The sequence below is a fragment of the Haemaphysalis longicornis genome, unplaced genomic scaffold (assembly GCF_048455015.1).
Source record: "Haemaphysalis longicornis isolate Haplotype H1 unplaced genomic scaffold, Haemaphysalis longicornis Haplotype H1 scaffold_9, whole genome shotgun sequence".
Taxonomy (NCBI): domain Eukaryota; kingdom Metazoa; phylum Arthropoda; class Arachnida; order Ixodida; family Ixodidae; genus Haemaphysalis; species Haemaphysalis longicornis.
This window is the reverse complement of record NW_027526460.1, coordinates 107,736,217-107,757,080: the sequence shown is the minus strand read 5'-3', so window position 1 is coordinate 107,757,080 and position 20,864 is coordinate 107,736,217. Positions and strand designations below refer to the sequence as shown.

The window sequence follows — 20,864 nt, the reverse complement described above, 5'->3', positions numbered from 1 at the left end:
TACTTTTATGGAATTTCTGGAACACAAGATGGCAATGAACTTGTCGGGCCGATGACTCAGAACGTTGAGATGATCCGTCAAGTTTGCCCTCCCCACCCAAAGCAGCAGGTCCAGCACATTCTAGGACTCACAAGTTACCACAGGGACTTCATACTTGACTATGCTCAGGAAAAGTACCCTCTCTCGGAACTGATCAAGAAGTGTGGACCGAACAGGTTGTTGTAAATGCACGAACACCAGCTAGCATTTCAGAAACTAAAAGCAGCTCTTACAAGAAAAACAGGCTTTGCGAGCTCCAGAAATATCGAAAGGTGCCTCGGTTCCGCACTTTACAGGAGTATTAGGGGCGACTGCATCCCGAAGGCTACGCAAGCCAGAAATTGTTGTTTTGCAAAATTCATTACACTCCTACTGAGCGCGAATGCTTGGCTCTAGTGTTGGCTATTCAGAAGTGTGTTGTTTACTTTTACGGCAGGACATTTGCCTTTGGAACTGCCCACGAGCCTCTACAGTAGATGAACTTTGCTCACCATGCGACAGCCAGGGTACCCGCTTGCGGCCTATTTTGTTAGAATATGCTTTTTAAGTTACATGTTTCCCATCGAGTGGTAACATGGGTGCAGACTTTTAGATGCGACGAATCTCTTTACCTCGCCTTGTCCGCCGTAGTCAGCGTAGTCCGCACGTCTCTCCCCCATTCTCCTCGCCGCACCAGCTGCGCGCTAACGCCGCTCTCTCACCGCAGCGCCATCTGCGTTTAGCGCACGCTGGCGCTCGCTCCCGTCGCCGTGCCAGCTGTGTGTCAGCGCGCGTTAGCGCTCGGTTAAACACATGCGCATGAGCTGCTCTGTCTCATTCCGCTACATATAAACGCGGTAACTGCGCCGCTCCATTGAGTCCTCCCGCCGCCGTTCCACTGCGCTGCTCCGCGATGACATCCGATGACCACCGATGATTTGAATGGAGACTAACAGGCCTGCTATCGCGAGCTAACATAACGGAAACGCAACGGAAACCCACGATGTGTCGCATGTACCCATGGTTCCCCTCGCGGGAAGATGGTGTAAATTTTTGAGCCACCTTCAGCTGTGACCACTCGTCTGCAGCATTGAATGATTCTTTATTGTGGCACTTGTTGTGATTTGATGTTGTTAAATTTTGTTGTTTTAGTTTGGGAGGAAGAATTTCGTTTCTATTAGCGAAATGATGTTTCATCATTCAAGGCACATATCAAAGATGGGGGCCCGGTTTTCTAATAATCCCCATTTACCCTTTATAGATTCTGGTTGTTATTTTAGTGCATACCTCATAAAATTGTGTTTTTATTTGTAAGGTGTTTGTGATACTGGTGATAGGTGGTGCAATGTTTGTGTGGAATCTACCCGGATACTCTGCTGTTACCATTGATGAACTTCTCACGGGAAGTGTTTCGGTCCAAAACACTTGGGATGAACGCACGTATGAGGAGGCGCTTTCCGAGTAACGCAAGTGAAGAATAAGCACACGAGCTGATGTCGGCGAAGAGCACATGGTTAAGGAGGAAAAAAATTAAAGCCGTTCCACTCAACGTAACAGCTGTCTGAAGTGCAGAGCAATTGTACGCCATAATAGGCTGTGGCGCTGATATCCACTCGTTGCTACCGCCCACCACGCTCTTCGCTGCCATTTCTCACTCGTTTTCTGCTGAATAGAACTGAGGTTTGTCCAGGGAATTTCCAATTTTCCGCCTTCGCAGTGCGCGCGCGCCCCCTGGCCGAAACAGCGCGAGCGTGAGGTTTTCTCTTTCGTTGTTTGCTTTTCATCCCGCACGGGCCGGCGCCTTAGTGCGCAGTTCTAAACGCGCCATTCTTTCTTGCACTACCACTTGTTTCCGCTTACTATCGTAAAAACCAACCCAATGAGGTTTCCTGACTAAATGAAAGCAAGGGCTGCCGGCTAATTATATTTATTTTGCCTGAAATGTACCTGCAGCTTTCTTTGCCCTGAAGAACGGGGAGATGTATGACCAGCGGCAGCGGTTCACGAGTTTCAACGGTCATGTCTATAAAAACCGCTTGTTTTTTTGAAGGTTACTACGTGGGGCGCTACTTGGGTCCTTAATCTGGCTCCACCGCCTGATTCCGGGAGTCGTTTCACATTGAAGAGTGTCACGGCGAGCGAGCTAGGACAACAAGGCGAGCCCCTAAAGTTCTCTACACTTAAAACATGAGAAGGGGAAAAATAAATAGAAAGCCGGAAAGAGACGTGGCGGGTCGGAGACAGGAAGTGAACGTTTCTCGGTGAGCTCTCACCTCAAGTGGATGCATATGTTCACGGTGCCTTCAACGCCAAGTCACGCCCTTCCCCCTGGCTTTTAATACTATCTACTATTTGGGAGATTCGGCAACGCACTGTTTTTTCTCGGGAAGAAAGTGTCCGGGCCAGAACGCTTTCCTTTGTTACAGGTTATTCTTGGGTGAGGAGGTTAGGGCGAACCAGAGAAGAGGAACGAGGCGTTTGGTATCGCATACAGTCAAAGAACATCCACGAGACGATTACACAATGTACAAATGCAGATCAAACTTCATCCATTGGAATATTTACAATGCAAACAATAGGTCGACAAACTGCGCAGTTGAGATGCGAGGACAGAGAAAACAGCGAAGGCGGGGGCCTTCACTAGTGTTAACTTGCCTGTACCTCGCCAGATCTCCGGATCTGCTCGATGCAGCCACACACGCTTACGATCGGTTTCACGCTTCCTTCGCCAGCATTCCGGTTCTTCCGCGGGAGAAAACACTATCTTACATCCGCCCCTCTTATCGGTCGACCGGGCACCGATGCCGCCAAGCGCACTCTGTTTGTCTCAACTAGGAGAACGTCAGACTGAACGTCAGGGTCAACGTCATCACTAGGCGCAGCCTGCGCGCGCTTCCCCACCCGAACATCTTCGCGACGCACTCCGCACGCATGCTTTTCGGCTGCTTGCCTCCTCATACCTTTCGCTCACGCTTCTTGGCCTAGAATTGTACCCCTGTCCACTTTGCTACGCCGAGTTTTAGCCACACCGGGTACGGCTCCCCACCCAAACATCTGCGTTACGACGCGCCCTCCACACGGCTCCTCGTCGGCTCCTTGCCTCCTCGCCAGTTACCGCTCTCACTTTGGCCCTAGCGTTTTCCTCCTTTCCATTTTGCTGCGCCAATTTTTTAGCGACGCCACGCACTGCTTGAGGCCAAGCTGAAGCAGCTCGGCTGCTAACCACTTAACTACAAAATTCCAAGCTCAATTGCGGTGGTCACTGTGACGGCGCGCTGGAGCGGTGCGCTCTCCGTGGCCGCTGTCATGGTTGTCCGATGATGCGGCGTTCTGGCCAGGATCGAGAAAAGCCAGTACGTTTTCGAAGCTGCCAAGGCCCTGTCAATATTTAGGCCAGGGGAAGGATGTGGCTCCGCGTTGATGATACCTGACCGTTTTCATCCTGCTGATGGCTCACCGAGAACCGTGCACCTCCTGCCTCCGACCTGCAACGTCTCTCTTCCGCTTCCGATCTCTTGTTTGTTCTCTCGTTTTTTTTCTTTTGCAACTTCCTCCACGCGCTGACATCGGCTCCCCCGCTTTTAATTAATCACTTTGATAGCTCGCAAAGCGCCTCCTCACAAATTCCTTAAATACGTATAAGGGAAGAAATTTTTGTTTGACGACGCCTATGGAATGCTGACGCAAACAGAAAATTCATTTCAATGTCCTGTCAAACCTCATACGCAAGAAGAATTGTAATTGTTCTCCTCGGGAATGTATTACCACACTATTTTTCTTATTGGGTTCACAGTTGCGGCAATTTTTTATTCGCGAGGGTCCGAAAGCTTCATTCTAGTTTTCTTTTTCGATCTCCTGATTTCTCTTAATGTTCAAAAGGAAAGGTGGTTTAACTTTATTTTGACGTAGTTCTTTTACAAAGGCAGGTTGCTAGCAACATTAATTCTATATTTTTATTCAACACTACCACGTAGTATACTCACGTGTCTGCATTCTGGAGGAATTTCACCATTTTGTGGTAATAGTCTGCACAATAAAATTCTACAATTTCTCCGTGTCTGATTTTGATATTAACAAGTTGAAACTCCTTTTGAAGCAATTTGTGCAAGGGAAACTGAAATCAATGCGAAATAGAACGTTTATTTAAATAGGCGGGGCCCCAAACGTAGAAAGTTTTAAACAGCAAACGAAAACCACAGAGTACGCGGTGTTCAATGCATGGAATCTCTACTAGCATTGTGGGCGAGAGAAATTATCCACTCTGCTTGGTTAATAACCTGAAGCATACTTATATCTTAAAATATGTACTTTGTTTCAACGTCGTGAATCGGAATATTGAAAAATCTTGTATCATTTATCGTCTCAAAACGTAGGCGAACTGAATATTACTACGACCTTTTGCTGCTTCAAGAATGTGTACCCTGCAACTTGTAGTGACAGATTTTAACTATACAAAGGAATTTATATTTCCGTTCTGCTTTGACATGAAAGAAGAAGGCTTCGAATTATTCAACCGTAGCAGCTAAGTTGGTGTCGGTGGTGGCTTGTCGCGTTGTGCACGACCAGAAATATTTGTCGCCTATTGAAGTTTGGAACTTAGGCTGATGTTTTTATATAATATTAACCAGCCAATGACATATAAAAGCAAAAGAAGTACATAGAAACAGCCATTTGCTTAATTGTCATTGCTTAAAGTATGAGTCCAAAAACGGAACAATATGCGGAGAACTGCTGTGGAAAAAGCGTTAGAGTTGTTTTAATTAATGTTTTGATGGTGGTAGTACCAACGATGTCCACTAATGACGAAGTCTGCATAAACGAAATTCTCAGAGTATACACTATGCTCGTGTCTTGAACAATTCTTCTAAGCGTACTAGCACACCTTATAATATTGTGACGGAGAAGCTTCACAGCGAGGAAATTTTATTTATTTTATTTTCACATTATCAGCACCATCAAACACTTATATGAACAATTAGTAAATTTCATTGGCTGATCATCAAATTCGCTTTTGGAGGTCTATGTTTGGGGACAGCTGTCATGCTTCACCAGTTAACCGAAGGCTATAGAAATTGTGGAGGTTCCTCTGAACTGAGGCCGTAACGCTTTCTAGGCACACCATGCCCCGTTCCAGTTGGCGTTTGCCTTCAACAAAGATGCAGCGTGAGGCCCGAAGCAACTCCATTGGCCTTTGCTGTCCTCTTGCAAGCCTTTGGTCTTTGCTCTCACCGGCCACCAGTGCGACCCCCCGAATTTCACCAGGCTCCGCGGAGAAGACGTCTATGCCTGGTTGGATCAGTATGATCGTGTCCATGCGTTTATCTGGTAGGATGGCGAGTCGAACCTGCGGAACGTTACGTTTTAATGGAAGAGGTGGCAAAACGTGGTTTTTGAACCAAGAACACACCATCGCCAACTGGGCAAGTTTTTGCCAGGACCGGCGCCAGATATTTCACGCGCCAACCACGAGGTCGGACGTTGCGAAACGGAAGCTGTTGACTCGCCTTCAGCGCCCTGATTAGACGTATTCGTCTTACATCAAGGATGTTGTCGCTCTGTATCGCCGCGTAGATGCAGGCATGTCGGAAGCTGACAAGGTTCATCACATCCGGAAGGGCATCGCTCCTTTTGCCTGCAATGCCCTTGCAGTTCAAAACCCTTCGACCGTCAGAGACCTACCAGCAAACTGTCAACGCCTGGACGAACTGCAGCCCATACGTCTGCGCCCAGATGCTATCAATATGCAGCCACAAGGCGACAAGGGCTCACGATCTACAGCGGTCAAATCATCGGCGAAGGGATCCAGTTTAATGAGGCGCTTTTTCCTACGCGATCACTTTCGCATGGGAGCTCTTCATTTGCTCGAACTTTGGAAGGAAGAGCTAGAATCAATGAAGGTTGTGCTGCCTACACCACTTCCCATTGCTACGACTCCCACATATTTCTACTCAGTGATCGCATCGCGACCGCGCTTTACAGTAAACTCCCCGCTGGCATCCGGACATCTAACTGCGATCTTCACACAAAGCGTGCAATGTGCTACTACACAAACATGCGGCCGCTTCGCCAGGCATTCCCGAACAACCGGCGCGTCTTGTATTTTTGTGAGATTTTGGGACAGATATCCCGCTTCTTCCGGCGATATGAGCTAGATGAAGGACGAGGGTACGCGCCATTGGAACATGATATCGGACTTCTGGCGATTACCAACGTCGCACCTATGACTCAACCACGCGTCGGTCATTGCCACCCCCAGCATCGCTTGGCAAAACTCAGACCGCTCATTCGTTGCGCCGTCCATCACCCTCACCGTATCGACGCTCCGTGTCCCCTCTTCATTCGTTGTCCCACGTTCCCGAAAACCACTCGGAAAATTAGCGCCTGCAATTTTGGGAGGTGAAACTGCGTCGCCCGTTGAACTTTTTGTCTGGAAGGAATTATCTTTGATTGTTTCGTGGATACCGTTGAAAGTGTCTCCGTTATTCATGCAGATTTCTGTTCGCATGTTAGCAAGGTTATAACTCTCCCCACTGGTCACTCGTTGTATTTTGCTAACGGAGTCCTCCTGCAATCCTCAGTACAATGTGCAGTGTGCATGTTCATAGATGGAAGCCTTGATCACATTTTTTGTGCAGTGCTTGCCCCCTCTGTTCACCAATTTATTCTGGGGTTCGACTGCCTATCTTTGGCGTCAGCTGTTATTTTCTGCAGTTTACGGGCTATTCAACTCAAAGCTACTAACTTCTCCAGTGCTTCTGATGCAGAGCCAATTCATGTTGTCGTGAAAGCAGATCACGTTTTGCTCCCTGTCCAAGGAACGGTAACGCCAATCTGTTCAGGCAAAGTTCAGAATGGCAACATTTTATTCATTGCTGCAGGCTTATTACGTCCTAAAGGAGTCGTGATTCCCACCTGCCTTGTCTGGTTTACAAATGGGTCAGAAGTACTTGGCGCAACGAGCAGCAGTTTAGAGCCTATCTTGCTGCACCCAAAGTGCTACTCTTGCTGCTGCTGCTGCTGACAGCCAGATTATGCTTCTTATGCCCCTTTGCTTGTGATCTGCAGCCCAGCACACTTCGGATCCTGCAGCTTCCTCGGCTACTATGGCTACAGCCGCCGGCTCTGCTCTCAGTAATGAAGATGCCCTGTCTCTCCCTGCTTTGCTTCACAAACATACAGGTTGTTTTGACTTTTCGTCCACGATGCTGGGGCAGACATCCGCAACAGAGCACTGTGTTGTAACGAATGGGTATGGTATTTTTATTTATTTAAAACATACTGCAAGCCCATTGAAGGGCCCAAGCAAAAGGGGCATCACAAGGAAAAAAAATATTTAGGCGCAATACACATGGTACACTGATCAAAATAGTTTTAACAAATACAGGAATGCACCAAAGTTATCTGCTACCGCTGGTATCGTATATCTTCCTCTGAACAAAATATCATCCATGGCCGCGTTTTGAATATGCTTGAACGCCCCATCATACGCCACTATGTTAGCCCCTGGTCATCGGCCCCAGATTTGATTCGTAAAAAAGGACGCATCAATGCATTTCTGTGTTGATTTTTGTTCTTTGAACAAGCATTCCCACCTTTCTCGCTCAAAATTCCGAATTCTCAGGAACCTAGTGGAACCACTGCATGAAAGTGATAATTCGCATGGAGAAGACGGTCTACTTGGACATAAACACTGTGGAAAAAGCTTCCAGAGCTCTAAATAGTTTTTGCCTTAGTCGCTGTCAAAGGTTTCCGCCCATACATATCAATGGGATAGTATCCTTGGCTCTGCAACGTAGTAGAGTTAAGCCCAGACTTTCAAACACCGCATAATGCACGCTGTCGCCTTCAGTATTAACAGTGCCAAAGTTCTTTAATTTACTCTAAATAACAGCAGAGTAATAAATCCTGAAAGAATTGCGATGAGCCGGATTGCTGCATATGATTACCCGAAAATATGTATACCCCACGACCCAAATACGCGGCACTTTAAAAAGATGGAAAGAGAAAACCTTTATTAGAAAGGGATAACTTCTGGTCTTTGGACTGCTTACAAGTTGCGGAATAATTGCCGAGCCTTGACCTCCGAACCGGCGATTGGCATATACCGATGAATGAATCTGACAACGAAAAAACCACGTTTTCCGCCACCGAAAAACTTGATGAATCGAATGTCATACGTTTTAGAAAATGCGATGCCCAAGCTACTTCTCAGCGTCTCATGGATACTGGGCTGCGTAGACTAAATAGGAAGGCATGTTTATGTTGCCGGAATAATATCGTCATCTTCTCATCCACTTTTCCTCAACACCTTGAGCAATCGAATGAAGTGCTGACACGTTTAACAAGCCCGGGACTTCAGCTAACACAAATAAATTCCGTTTTGCCGCAAAAATCATAAATATCCTCAGTCATGTTGCCAGCAAGGAAGGCTCACAACCTGACCCCGACAAAGTTACAGCTGGGCTCAATATTCCCAGACCTCTATAGCAAAAAGCCCTCCGTAGTATTCTAGGTCTGAGGTCTTACTTCCGACGTTTTATTCCCGGTTTTGCCATACTTATTTCCCCTCTCAACAGACTTTTGTAATTCGACCTTCCCCAGATCTCCGAAGACTCCGATGACTGTGAAAAAGCTTTTCAAGGTCTTAAAAATGTTCTTACATATCCCGCAGTGTTCTGCCATTTCGACAAAACCTGATCCTCACTTCCCCATACCACCTCCGTCAGGGACGGAATTGGCGCTGTGTTCCTACATCGTGATTATCAATAAATAGAGTGCCCTGTTGCTTTTGGCAGTACTTCTGTCGTGCCCACTGAAACAATAAACTACAGCATCACAGAACAAGAGTGCCTTGAGGTCGTTTGGGCTGTCCAGACATTTTGACCATATTTTTACGGCCGCCATATCTCAATAAATGCCGACCGCAACGCAGTCTACTGGTTGTTTACTTTAAAGGACCTTACTGGACGCATTGGGTGATGGATCCTTCGTGAACAAGAAAAATACTTCTCTGTCACGTAGAGAGGCAAAAACACCTTCATGCAGACGCTCTTTTACGTTTCCCGCTATACCATTCACATGCGGTTCTCATAAAACCATCCATAAAAGCTTTTTGCTCGCGCCAGTTAGCTCCACTGCGGCCGGCGAACGCTCCGAGCTTGAGAAGCTCCAACAAGACCTGTATTGGAAAATCATACTCAACCGACTGAACAGTATAGCACGGCCTCCAAACAGTCGCTTACGTGCCGAGCACACCAAATTTCAGGTTATCGATGGAGTTTTCATCTTCACCACTACAATCCTACTGGATACAAATTTGTTCATGTTGGAGTCCGGGTACTGCAACGGGAATTGTTAGAATCCTTATATGACGAGGGGACTGCTGGCCACCTCGGATACAAGAAAGTGCATCAGCACATACGGGCCTGTTATTTTGGCCAGGTATGTCCTCAAGTTTGTGCAAGTATTTCCGGTCCTGTACCTCGTGCCAGCGTCGCAAGCGCAGTAGATCACCTCACGCTGGACAGCTGCACCCAATCACGTGCGCCGCGAAGCTTTTTGATGCAGTTGGGATTGATTTCTACAGCTCGCTACCTCGAACTCCTACCGGTTACAGCTGGGTTGTGAGAGCTGTGGACCACCTGACATGCCATTCTTAAACGGCTCCCCTGCGTACTGGTTGTGCTGATTAGGTAGCCAGCTTCCTGAATAGCATCGTCTGGCGGCATATCGCCCCTTGTGTTCTGTTGAGCTAGCGAGGGTGAGCGTTTCTTTTAAACATAGTTCCAGAAGTCCTTAATGTCTCACGAACAGTTCCAATATTTACCACAGGACTAACTCCCAGACTAACTGACACACTGAGAGATTTCACCGCACGCTTTCAGAAATAATTGCAGTGTACATCGCGCTTAATCACAGTAATTTGGACCACAATCTTCCGTTCGTAACAATCGTTTACAATACGGCTACATAACGAACCCATGGTCGTTTCCCAATTCTTCCTCGTACACGGCTGCCAACTCTCTTCGTTCCTCCAGACCTGTTTCCTTACGGCCCCTCGGTCACGCTCTGCTTTGAAAGCTGAACAGTTCATCTCTCGCCTCAAGTACTGCCCCCAAATCGCCCGTGAACCGAATGCCGAGCACACTAAACTTTTTTACACCCTTTTAGCCAAAAAGGGTGTAGCATAAGTGGAAAAAGGGTGTTGGGAGGCCTTTGCGCCCTTTTTCTTGAATATCAACACCCTTTTCCTAGCTCTACACCCTTTTTGTGTGAAAAAAAGGGTGTTGATCAATTTCGACACCCTTGGTTTTTGTTAGGGTGTTGAAAGGGTGTGGAAAAAGTGTTCAGCCGTTCATTGAAGAAGGGCATGTTTCGATGCATACTAGCACTGTAAAGAAGACATTCCCTCATATACTCCTCTACTCGCAAGAAATTTTCAAACGCAAAAAAATAATTGCTCGTATGCAATTATCACTTGTTTCATATGCGGTGGCCTCATGCCCAATGTTGAGCTTTGGCACCTGAAACACCAATTTCAACCTTCAAAAAAAAAAGACTTTAGTCGTGCGGCAAAAAGAGCGTTTACAGACTGCAACACGCTTGGCATTCTGCAGGTCGTTGAAACGGTGTGAAACAGGTGCAAAAAAAGAACAGCGGAGATGGGCCTCGACCTAGTTTCTTCCGGTGTTCCTAAGTTTTGTTATCTTTGCTAAGCTTTGCAATGTTCTTGCTAAGTTAGGATGACCGCTGAGGGGTGAGGTTAAGTTTAACCGGATTTTTCAAGGCTGTTTCAGTGTGCCCCCCTCCCACTGCCAGGGAAAACAAGCTGGGTCGGCCCTCAGCTATGCTGTTTCTCCAGCCTTGCAACACTATTGCAAGCTGCGCCATTTTTAAAGACGATAGTGTTTCTTGGGCTACTTAAACCCAGAAATTTTGGTCTGTCCGTATGTCTGTCTGTCTGTCTGTCTGTCCGTCTGTCTGTCTGTGACTCGATTCAGCCAACCGGCCAAAGCAAAACAATGCCTGCGCAATAGTCTTATATAGTCACAGCTGAATCTACCCGTCTATGTCCGGTGTAAGGTTGATACTTGTCAACATTGTTGAAGAAGAACAAGACATTACGCAAATATGAGACAACAAATCAATACAGAAGTGATATTTGCAGTGTTCCTTTATAAAAAAAGTCAATCATGCTTGACTTTTGCGAAATTAAATACTTCATCAACTGCAGAAAAAGAATTCACTCCGCCGTCGCCTGCTGTCGCCCGCGCCACTATAGCTTCTGGCGCCATTTTAAGAAATCAACCGGCAACAGTTACGCAAGGTTCCACTACATAGGTTCCACGTTCTGCTTGCAACGCACGTGGAGTAGGGAAACGCGGTTCTATAAACGTTAAAGTAGGGCGCCTCGATTAACGCGCGTCTTCGCCGTATGGCAGCGTTCGCATCGAGACACCCGGTTTGGAGCAGTGGAACGCGGGAAATTTAAAATGATTTAAGCAAACCTTTGGCGTCTTTACCTTGGGAAGAGCGCGACGCAAGAGGAACAACATGAGAGGTAAGCGGGAAAGCGAAGGGAGGCATTTACTTCGCAAAAGCCGATAAAGACTATCGTCTTTTGACGACATTTGCAACGAAAGTAGCAGATACGCGGCCAATTTTTTTGCCTTTTAGAATTTGAAAGAAGACTAGTACCCTTGAAATGGTATAGTAAAAGGTGCGCATACGCATACGCCCCTTGTGATCACACTCTAACAAGCTCGAAAGCCGACTTCACTGTTATAATACCCTATCTGCAGTGGTGCACCGTTTATGGGGCCGCAGTTTTTTTTCTTTGTGTTTTTTGCTAACGCCACCAAAACTAGCTAAAGCTTAAAGAGCTTCACTGGTAATAAATTATGCCAATTCATATTGATTTAAACATTGTGAGGTACCAAACACCCCACGCTCGTAGAAAATGTCCAGTCCACTCGTGTAAACAGGTACAAAATGCCTCCAAAGTTGGAGGTCTCTTCAACTTTTTTCTTTGTTGGCGGTCTTTGGTTACACCCTTTTCCTTACACCCTTTTTCTGTACGCCCTTTTACTTAGTTTTAAACACCCTAACTTGTAGCTTTACACCCTTCTGAAGAAAAGGGTGTTGAAATAATGAACACCCTTTATGAAGGGTGTCAAAGTATCGGGGAAGATTGGTTTTGGTATTTAATCAAATTCTATAAGTTATGGAACACAAAAACTACCTAGTAATTAAAAATTTTTGTAAATCCATGTCTTGATTTGTACATTCTCATAGGAAAATCTACAATTCCAAAATTAGCGCTAATATATCTGTTTTTTGCGAGAAGCCCACCTACTCGATCGGGGGGCTTTCCTCCGCTGGATACAAAAGCAAGAACAGCACATGTATTATTAAGTAAGTATGCACTCCCTGTACCGCTTGTATCCTGTTTCTTTGAACACATGTGAACTTTGTGTGCATTGATTTCAGAGTAGCTTAATTGTTTCATCACCACAGAGAATTGTTGTGCAAAGTGTAGGCTGCCCGGAGTACTTGGAAACTGATTGTTTTTTGTGTGTGTTTTTCGGGCAGCGCTGTTACCACTAGTCGCTGCGTGCTGATATGTGGTTTCATAATAAATTCTCTTCTCATCTTGCTCAATTCATTTGTGTTCGTACTGTAACTTGTGCTTATTGACTGTTTATGTTGAATGCTGCGCGCTACGCCAATTCACACCGCCACTGCGCATGCCATCACCTTAAAAAAATTGCCCCCACCTCCCCGAAGGGAATCGTGAGGAAGTGCGAATGCATTTCTTGCGCCGAGAGTACACGGCGTAGTAATTCTGCCATCGCCTTGAGAGGCGCAGTACCGGCGAGGGGGAGCTGTCAGGCGAGGGGAGAGGCGCGCGCCGAGGGTGAGTGCAAACCTAACGGGGGGAGAGGCACGCCAGCTGCAGAGCATGTGACGTCACGGCGCGAGGAGAGGGGGAGCAGACGCAAAGGCGCCAGCGCGCGGTCACGTGGGAGTGTGACGTCACGGCGCGAGGAGCGGTGCGGGAGCCGGCGCGGGCGCGCGCAGCCACGGCGCGGGAGGCGGAGCGCGCGCGGGTCACGTGGGGTGTGACGTCGCTGCGCCGTTGCTACAGACGCTCCTCTCCGCTCCTCGCGCCGTTGCTAGGGGAGAGGAGGAGGAGCAATGCGGACGGCGGAAGGTTCGGGGTCGCTTATAAAGTGCATCGCACTTAAAAAAGGGGGCGTGAGGCTCAGCACCCTCTTTTTAGGGTGTTGACCATCCTCAACACCCTTTTTTAAGGGTGTTGAGCTCAACACCCTTTTTTCATCCGAACACCCTTTTTTTGCCAAAACAAATTTTAAGGGTGTTAGCCATGGGACAAGATTTCTACACGCTTTTCGGCCAGGAAGGTTGTAAAAAAGTTTAGTGTGAGTGTCAACACGACCGAAAAAGCGTTAACACGTACCACAGAGCACTGTTGGTTTCGGACCCGTTGACGAAGCTTTGTTATGGACTCCTATGCGGGTTCCTTAACTTCGCGGAAAGTTTCTTCCCTGGTTTGATTGACGTACACCGTCCTAGACAAAACCCCTGCAATCGACTTCCGCACAAAACCGGTTATCCCAACTGCGAACCACCGATGCCGCGGCACCGATGTTGTGCACGTGTCTTGGCTAAAGCCAATTTATCGTCGTTCTTTAATATGATGGCGGCCAGGAGGCCGCCTTCACCGGCGGGGAAAATTAGCGTGCGCGCGAAGCTCCGAAGCGTGGAAATTTTATTACTTCACTTGCGCATTATAAACTTAAAACATGTCGATGAAGAATTCGTTTACTTTTTAGGCCGATAATCATCACCGATTTTGGAGGGTTGTGTTCAGACACGGCTGTATCACACAATAAACATCCTGCTTCACCAGTTACCCAAAGGCCTTACAAGAGCAATAACGTTGATTTACCTAAGCACTTTGCAAAAAGCGTTATTAGAGCGAAGCTTTTTTGGTGTCGCTGAGGGCAGTTTCGCAAGCAAAACGCACTGCAGGAAACGCAACTTCACACCGTGAGAGGTCGCATGATGATGATGACGACGACGACGACAATGATGATAAAACAAGAAAATGCTTCACGTTGCAGGAATAGAGCCTATGTTCTCGCGCAGTGAAGCCGACGTTTATACGATTGCGCTATCATCGCATTGAGGTGCCTCATTTCTATTCGGTTCGTTGCGCCGGCGTTGGCTAAATACTTTTGGTCACTTGAAGTTTACAAGCTGTAGGCGACCCTGAGCATATCCTTCGGGTTCGTTGAGCAAGGATTGGCTTCGGGCTTTGGCCGAGTTTAAGTGGATGGTAGATGACGATGGTCTAAGGATGACGATGGGTGAGGGTCCAGCTTTGCTTCTTCGTGAAACAGTCGTTGCTGTCGTGTGAATTTAGACTTCGACTCGTAGGCAGTTTGCACTTTGATTATTTATGCTTTGATTGGACTCTCGCGCGGTTCGCAATTTGAGCGCTGATGCTTTGACTTTGATTTCGGTGGCTTTGACTTTGGCACTTCGTCATTTGATTTACGCAAACAGAAAGGTTCTCGTTTCAAACATCCCCTTCCTTAGAAAAAAGAATAGTACATCTTGGGCTTGTTAAATATCGTCGTTTTGCAGAAGTACCAAAAAATAGTATCTTAGCACGTTTTCAGCCACTTACTTCAAACCACTTCCTCTAAGGTTTTGATGAAATAAGCTTTCTTCGATCACCCTAGTGCGGCTGTTCGACTAGCGCGTTAAAAGAATAATACTCTGATGGCAACTTAGTACAGGTGCCCAGTGTTCAGTGACTGCCTGCCAGCTTCGCCGATTGCCAACTTTGCACAGGGCACTTCCCCCTGCAGATTGGTAGCTACGGCATTACATTACAGACCAAATTCCGGCTCCTTGATGCAAGTCCGCTGAGGCAGCATTTCTGGCGGAAGTGCGAAATAAAAAATTCCCGGGCCATCTCCACTAAAGTGAAACCTGGGGAGGGCGAAGCATGCAGTGTACAAGTGTATTCTTGGCACCTTGCCAATTTTGCCAACGGAGATGAAACCATTGGTGGGTACAGGTATACAGCTTTACTGTGAGACTGAAAAGAATGAAATCAGCGCTAAAGTGACGAAGACGAAGTAACACAAAGAACATATACAAGCGGCAACTTCTAACTATTTATTTAAGAAAACCTAGCTTACTTATATACATGCCAAAGACACATATAAAATTTAAGATTTCTGCCAGGGATTCGCAGTGGCTTTAGGTTGCGTGAAAGCTTCTTGTCTTTGAAGCACGAAGCACTCTAGCGCGAGGGGTGAACGAGTGTCCCGGTGTTTGTTTAGTACCCGCTACGTTCCAGCGTGAGGCGTAAACGTTTTTTCTGGTGTTTTAGTTCCCGGGACAACATGAGACGAGCGACGAGTTCGACGACGACGATGACAGGAGTCGCCAACAGCCCTAGCCGCTGAGAGGCTTCGCCCCTAAAAGGAATGTGTCCTGAGAGTAGAACACATAAGCACGATCGCCAGATAATATATACTGCACTGCGCATCACGACCAAGATGTAGATTCAGCACGTATAACCGCATTCCTTACAAGTATTTTGAACTTTTTATGGACCAGTGGTTCCGATGCTCTTTGCCAACGTAGCAACACTTATGATGCAACTAAGTTAATAGTATTGATATCATATGACACTTTCTGCGTGTACAGATGACAGATTCTTTTCCGATTATGTCATAAATATGGTTAGGGACCCTAACGGCTGATAGTATCGCGAAAGTGTGAACACTCTCCAAAAACTGAATATCTGATGTCTAGTAAAATTAAAAAAACATTTTTTCTTCGTTTATATTTTGCTAATGACGTTGACGGAGTCACCGAATCATCGGAAAGAACTGACCGCACGTGCACGACAAATTCTTTTTGATAGTTTTTTTGTAATTAGATGTAACCCTGTTGTTTGAGCAGAGAACCCTCATCTCGTATTACTGTGACACTCAAGCTATCTGATGCACATTTAACTATTGCGAAAACATGTTATTAGGCAAAAGTGGTCGACAAATATCGTGTTCTTTAAAAATACTCACATCGGGAAACTCTGTATGAAGAACGCTTATGTTCACCCGCTTATAGATAGCGGATAAATCGCGTCTCTGTTCCGGAGGAGTGGTCAGCTGCAAGAATAAAAATAAAAAAAATCGGGTAATGAAGATATCAACGAACAGCTATTGCATTATTACTGGTGTCCGCATTAGAAATAGCTTTAAATAAAGCTGGAATGTAGGTCGTCCTTGTGTTCTCCTTGCATATGAATAAATTATAAACTGATATTATGGCGTCCCTTCTAAATTAGTTCGGAACATTTCCAAAATTACGAAAGTTTTCATTTACTCTGCGTAAAATGGCTGCTGTTGCCGAGGGTCGAGGTTAGTGGAGTTTTTTTTACTTTCTTCTAGAAGCTATGCATTTCCTAATAGGTAGAAATAGCCTTGAGTGATGCTTAGAAGATGCCCAAAATTTCTCGGCTGCGTCTAAAAGAAGCGTGATTACGGAGGATCAAATGTACGCTCTCAACGTAGAGAAGTGATTGAAAGGCACATGTGTAAAATTGAGGCGGGGAGAAAAAGTTAAAATCCCGAGGTTTTCCGCCAGTAAAGACGCCCGGAGGTCATAGAATTATTCATATTGAAATCTTTAACTTATGCACCGACAAGGGTTATTTGTAACCATGAAATTCTCTTAGAGCTTTACTTGAGTTTTTTTGCAAGAGATTGGCCTACTCTATAAGAGAAAGTTTTCAAACAGGACACAGTAGCTGGGGTTCTGGAAAATGTCAATTAATAACGTCGGAAACATGCCAATATGTGGCACTTAAGAACAATTTAGCAATCAAATTAATCGCAGTATGTTCAGGACCAACTCCATACAAAAGGCCCTCCTTCCCACACACAGCTACACCGCCGCCTATTTTACCTCTTGGATTATGCTAATGTGCTCTTCCAAAACGTTCTTTTGGTATTAACGGATGAGGCAGAAACTTGGCGTCGCAAGAAGGGACTTGGAAGGGAACTCAGATCAGCCCAAAAGGATACGGTTAAAGGAATGCTAAGGATCACGCTTAGGGATCACAGAACTCCTGCGTGGATTAGGTAGCAGACTCGCGTGGAATACATTATAGCTCAAATTAAGCCAAAAAAATGGGAATGAGCGGGACACGTCATGCACAAGAGGGACAACAGGAGGACCACTAGTTTAACGGAATGAGTGCCAATTAACCGTAAACGCAATATGGAACGGCCAAAGACTCGTTGAAAGATTTAACTACGGGAATTCGGGTGTAAACGGTGGGCTCAAATACCACTCAGGAGAGCTGACTGGAAATTTTTGGCTGAGGACTTCAGTCTTGCATAAGCACAAACAGGCTGTTGATGATGATGACGATGACGATGATGACGATGATGACGATGACGAAAGCTTTCACTCCCGTTACAGGGAGCCATGGACTAGGTCTGCCTTATCTCGAAATTCTTCTACATTCATGTACAGATCGCTTGGACTTACTTCACTGTAGCTGGCATAATGTAGCTGACACTGCGTCAACGCGAAATACTTGTCTCTCGCAGCGCTGAGAAAGCTGTGAATAAAGGTTTATAAATGGCGGAGGAGACGTCATATGCAAGCTATATTTAGGTATGTATGGACGAGAGTGTAAATTTTGATTAAAAATGCGGACGAATTTTAACGAACTGAATCAGCCCTCCTAGGCTTTTGAACGCTTGTGTAACGTTTCACCCACGGGCGCCAACTATTGTTTTAATGAAAATGAAAACAACTGGTACTGTGCCCCGCAGTAGCAAAAAATGATATGCACGCAGTGTATGCAGCGAGGTAGTAATGTCCATGAATGAAAGAGCATACGTGAGTATTTGTAGCACATATATTGTCAGTTGGCACAAAAAAATGTTACAAGTAAAGTACAAATGAATATGGCTGCGACAAAAATTCAAGCTTTTTCTCAAGTAGGACACTTGGCGAAAATTGATGCTGAAATGCGATGAGGAATATATTGCTATCATTCTCCCGTTTTAGGTGTTAATTGCCATCACTGTTTGCAGAGGAGCAGACTCGGGGTCACCTATCGGAAATTTCTGACAATTTTATGTTTTCTCTACCTCTCCTTTTGAAATTGTTTTGTTTGTTAGCAGTGAGGGGCTAACACGGTTATATTAATCGGTAGTTGTAGCAAAGTGCTAATTTCGTCGTATTACACGTGGGCAACTTTGTTTTCTAGGAAAAGGCTGCCACGCTCGAATCCCTAGATTGACCTTTCTTGTGTGATCGTGAAAGTTCTCCATCTAATTTGATTGTTATGAAACTAAGAGCCTTCTGATATATACGCACGTAGAGTAAACGCAGCAGCTCGCGTTTCTCCGACTCTCGTGTGTGCATATCAGCTGGATGACTGTTTTTTAGGTGTTGGTGTTCCTTTGCCTTTTAGTGGGAAGCACCATTTCACCAAAACCAAAATACACGTTACTTAATACACTGACCCTGCATCCTCATTGCACGTGGGACAATGTAATACGCTTCACCCATTTATTTTGAAGATGCGACTCGCAAATAAATTCCAATGGGTGTACCAACCAAAAAAAAAACAAGGTACGTTTTGTGAGTCACCGGCTCCGATGTGACTCACATAAAACGGAATGCTTAAAATGATACTAGTCTCCCTCAAGCGCTGCCATTTTTGGGAGCAGTCAGCGCGACTTTCTATTGCACACAACAACTTGTCTTGTACACAACAGATATGTTTGTTCCCTCGGGACTAAATGCTGAACTCAGGGTGGTCATTGTCAAGTTTAGGGCTTTTACGGCACGAAACGTTTGAATCATTACCCATGATGTTTGAAAATACTCATGAAATCTGGAAGATTGTTCCGAACAGCCTTTAGCCTGTAATAGAGGCAGTGGTTTGACTGGAAATAAACACCTGAGCCTCTGAAGGAAGAAGTAGGTTTCTTACATTAGCCAGCTGTCCTTCAAAGTTCACCAGAGTTTCCGCAAGTCTGCGTGCCTCCGCTGAACGTATCCCAGGTTTTATAAACTGCACAATTGTTTCTATCAATATTTTGTAAGCTTTGGTTACGTTCAAGTTGTACTCGTTCTGATTTGGGTAGATCAATTGGTTTCGCCCCACCGTTGGGAATTCAACTTGGTCTATCTGAAAAAAATGATTCCAAAGTACAGTCAACCAGTGAAGTGATCTATTTTTTGTTCAAGGAGCTATTGAATATTTATTACAAAAAGTTTATACTATACACTTGGTATGAGAATGCATGGGACCGTTAAAAATACCGCTACTTGGTCTGATAAAAAAAGCTATCGACAGCATAAAATTTTGTGTTACTCAATAATGGTGTGGGCGAGTGCAGATCAACAAGCTTTTTTTCCGACTTTATCTTGTTGTTCATACTCTATTTACCGAACAAATGTAGTAATTTGCTCGCAAAACTTGTGCCTTTGAAATAAAATTTGTTTAGGTGACATGGGTCGATGAACGTATGGTTGTGTATAGGGTACTGTGATACCCACAGCCTCCATGCGATGTAAACAACCACGACTAAGCCCAGCAGGCCTTGCTGCCACAACTCGCACTATTTGGTACAAGCTTTGGAGTTTAAAAACACTTCAAAGTCTGTTTTCAGTTACTTTTTTTCAAAATCACAGTGACTCATTATGTCTAGCCCACTTTGCTGCCGTAAAGGTTTAAGTGGCAAGAACCCAATAAAAAAAATCAGCCGAATAAATGAGTTCTTCAAAATCGTAAACAAGGAAAGACCCTTGGATGGAAAGATTCAGGGCTTGCACGGTAACAGAATATCCCCAGACATGGATATATAAGTTCTCTTAAAAAAACCTGGAGTAATGACTGACTGTTTGTTGAAAACAGAAGTATTATATCTATGGATGGTCGATTGTCTTCAGTTAACCAACTTGGTCCGTTAACTAAAACGTATTCCCTAATATATTTGTAAAGCCGTTAAGTGTCAGCGTTATTTTGTCAACGCGGCAGGAAAAATAAAAGTTGCCAAAGTATGACTGACTCGTTTTTTTTTTGTCAGCTCAGGTCACTTGCTAACTTGGACGTTACCTGTTTGCAGTAAAGAATGCTACGACTCATAGCCCCACGTTGCGCTCTTGAATTCGGCCCTTTTAGGCTGTTATGATGGTGATATTAATCAGTGTTCGAAGGGCTCCTTTGTTTTGAAAGACCATCAAGCTTCACAATTTTAAATACACACCGGTACCTTCGTTCATAAATACAAACGGATACAAACGGCCTTCCCACAACACCTAAAATCTTAACAAGGGTACCATGTGACCTGTAGGTCCTACAATTATGGAAGATGCCAAAGAACATGTTCAACTCAACCTAAAGTAGAGAAGCAGTGTTTGCATTGTAAAAAAGCAGCGCACAATTCGAGCGCTCGTATATCTTTTTTCCCTGTTCGTGTCCGGATTTACCACAGTACGTTGAGGCTATTACAAAGTGATGGTATGTTTTCTCTAACCCTAAGACTGTTCCACGTCTTCAAATACTATACAGGGCACACTGATTTTGATAAAAAAAAATATTATGGGAATAATGTAAACATTTCAGCGCAAGTCTACATAAACATCTTGTAGATACCAGATAGATTTGGTTGAAATGGTGTCTTTGAAGAAAACCACGTTTTATTCAAGCACATTAGTAATACAAACACTCGAATTTTTACCCGGTGCACTTCTTTTTATATTCCAGAGAT

At 45.3% G+C, this 20,864-nt stretch overlaps 1 protein-coding gene across 1 annotated transcript in view; it reads right to left on the bottom strand.

Moving 5' to 3' along the window:
- The window catches only part of LOC144153347 (neprilysin-1-like), a 92,108-nt gene that overhangs the window by 37,065 nt on the left and 34,179 nt on the right, over positions 1-20,864 (bottom strand). Inside the window, exons 7-9 of the mRNA XM_077684998.1 lie at positions 19,082-19,279; positions 16,146-16,232; positions 4,002-4,132 (exon numbers count right to left, since the gene is read on the bottom strand). Of these exons, the coding sequence (XP_077541124.1) occupies positions 4,002-4,132; positions 16,146-16,232; positions 19,082-19,279 (416 nt within the window). The remainder of the gene's footprint in view (positions 1-4,001; positions 4,133-16,145; positions 16,233-19,081; positions 19,280-20,864) is intronic.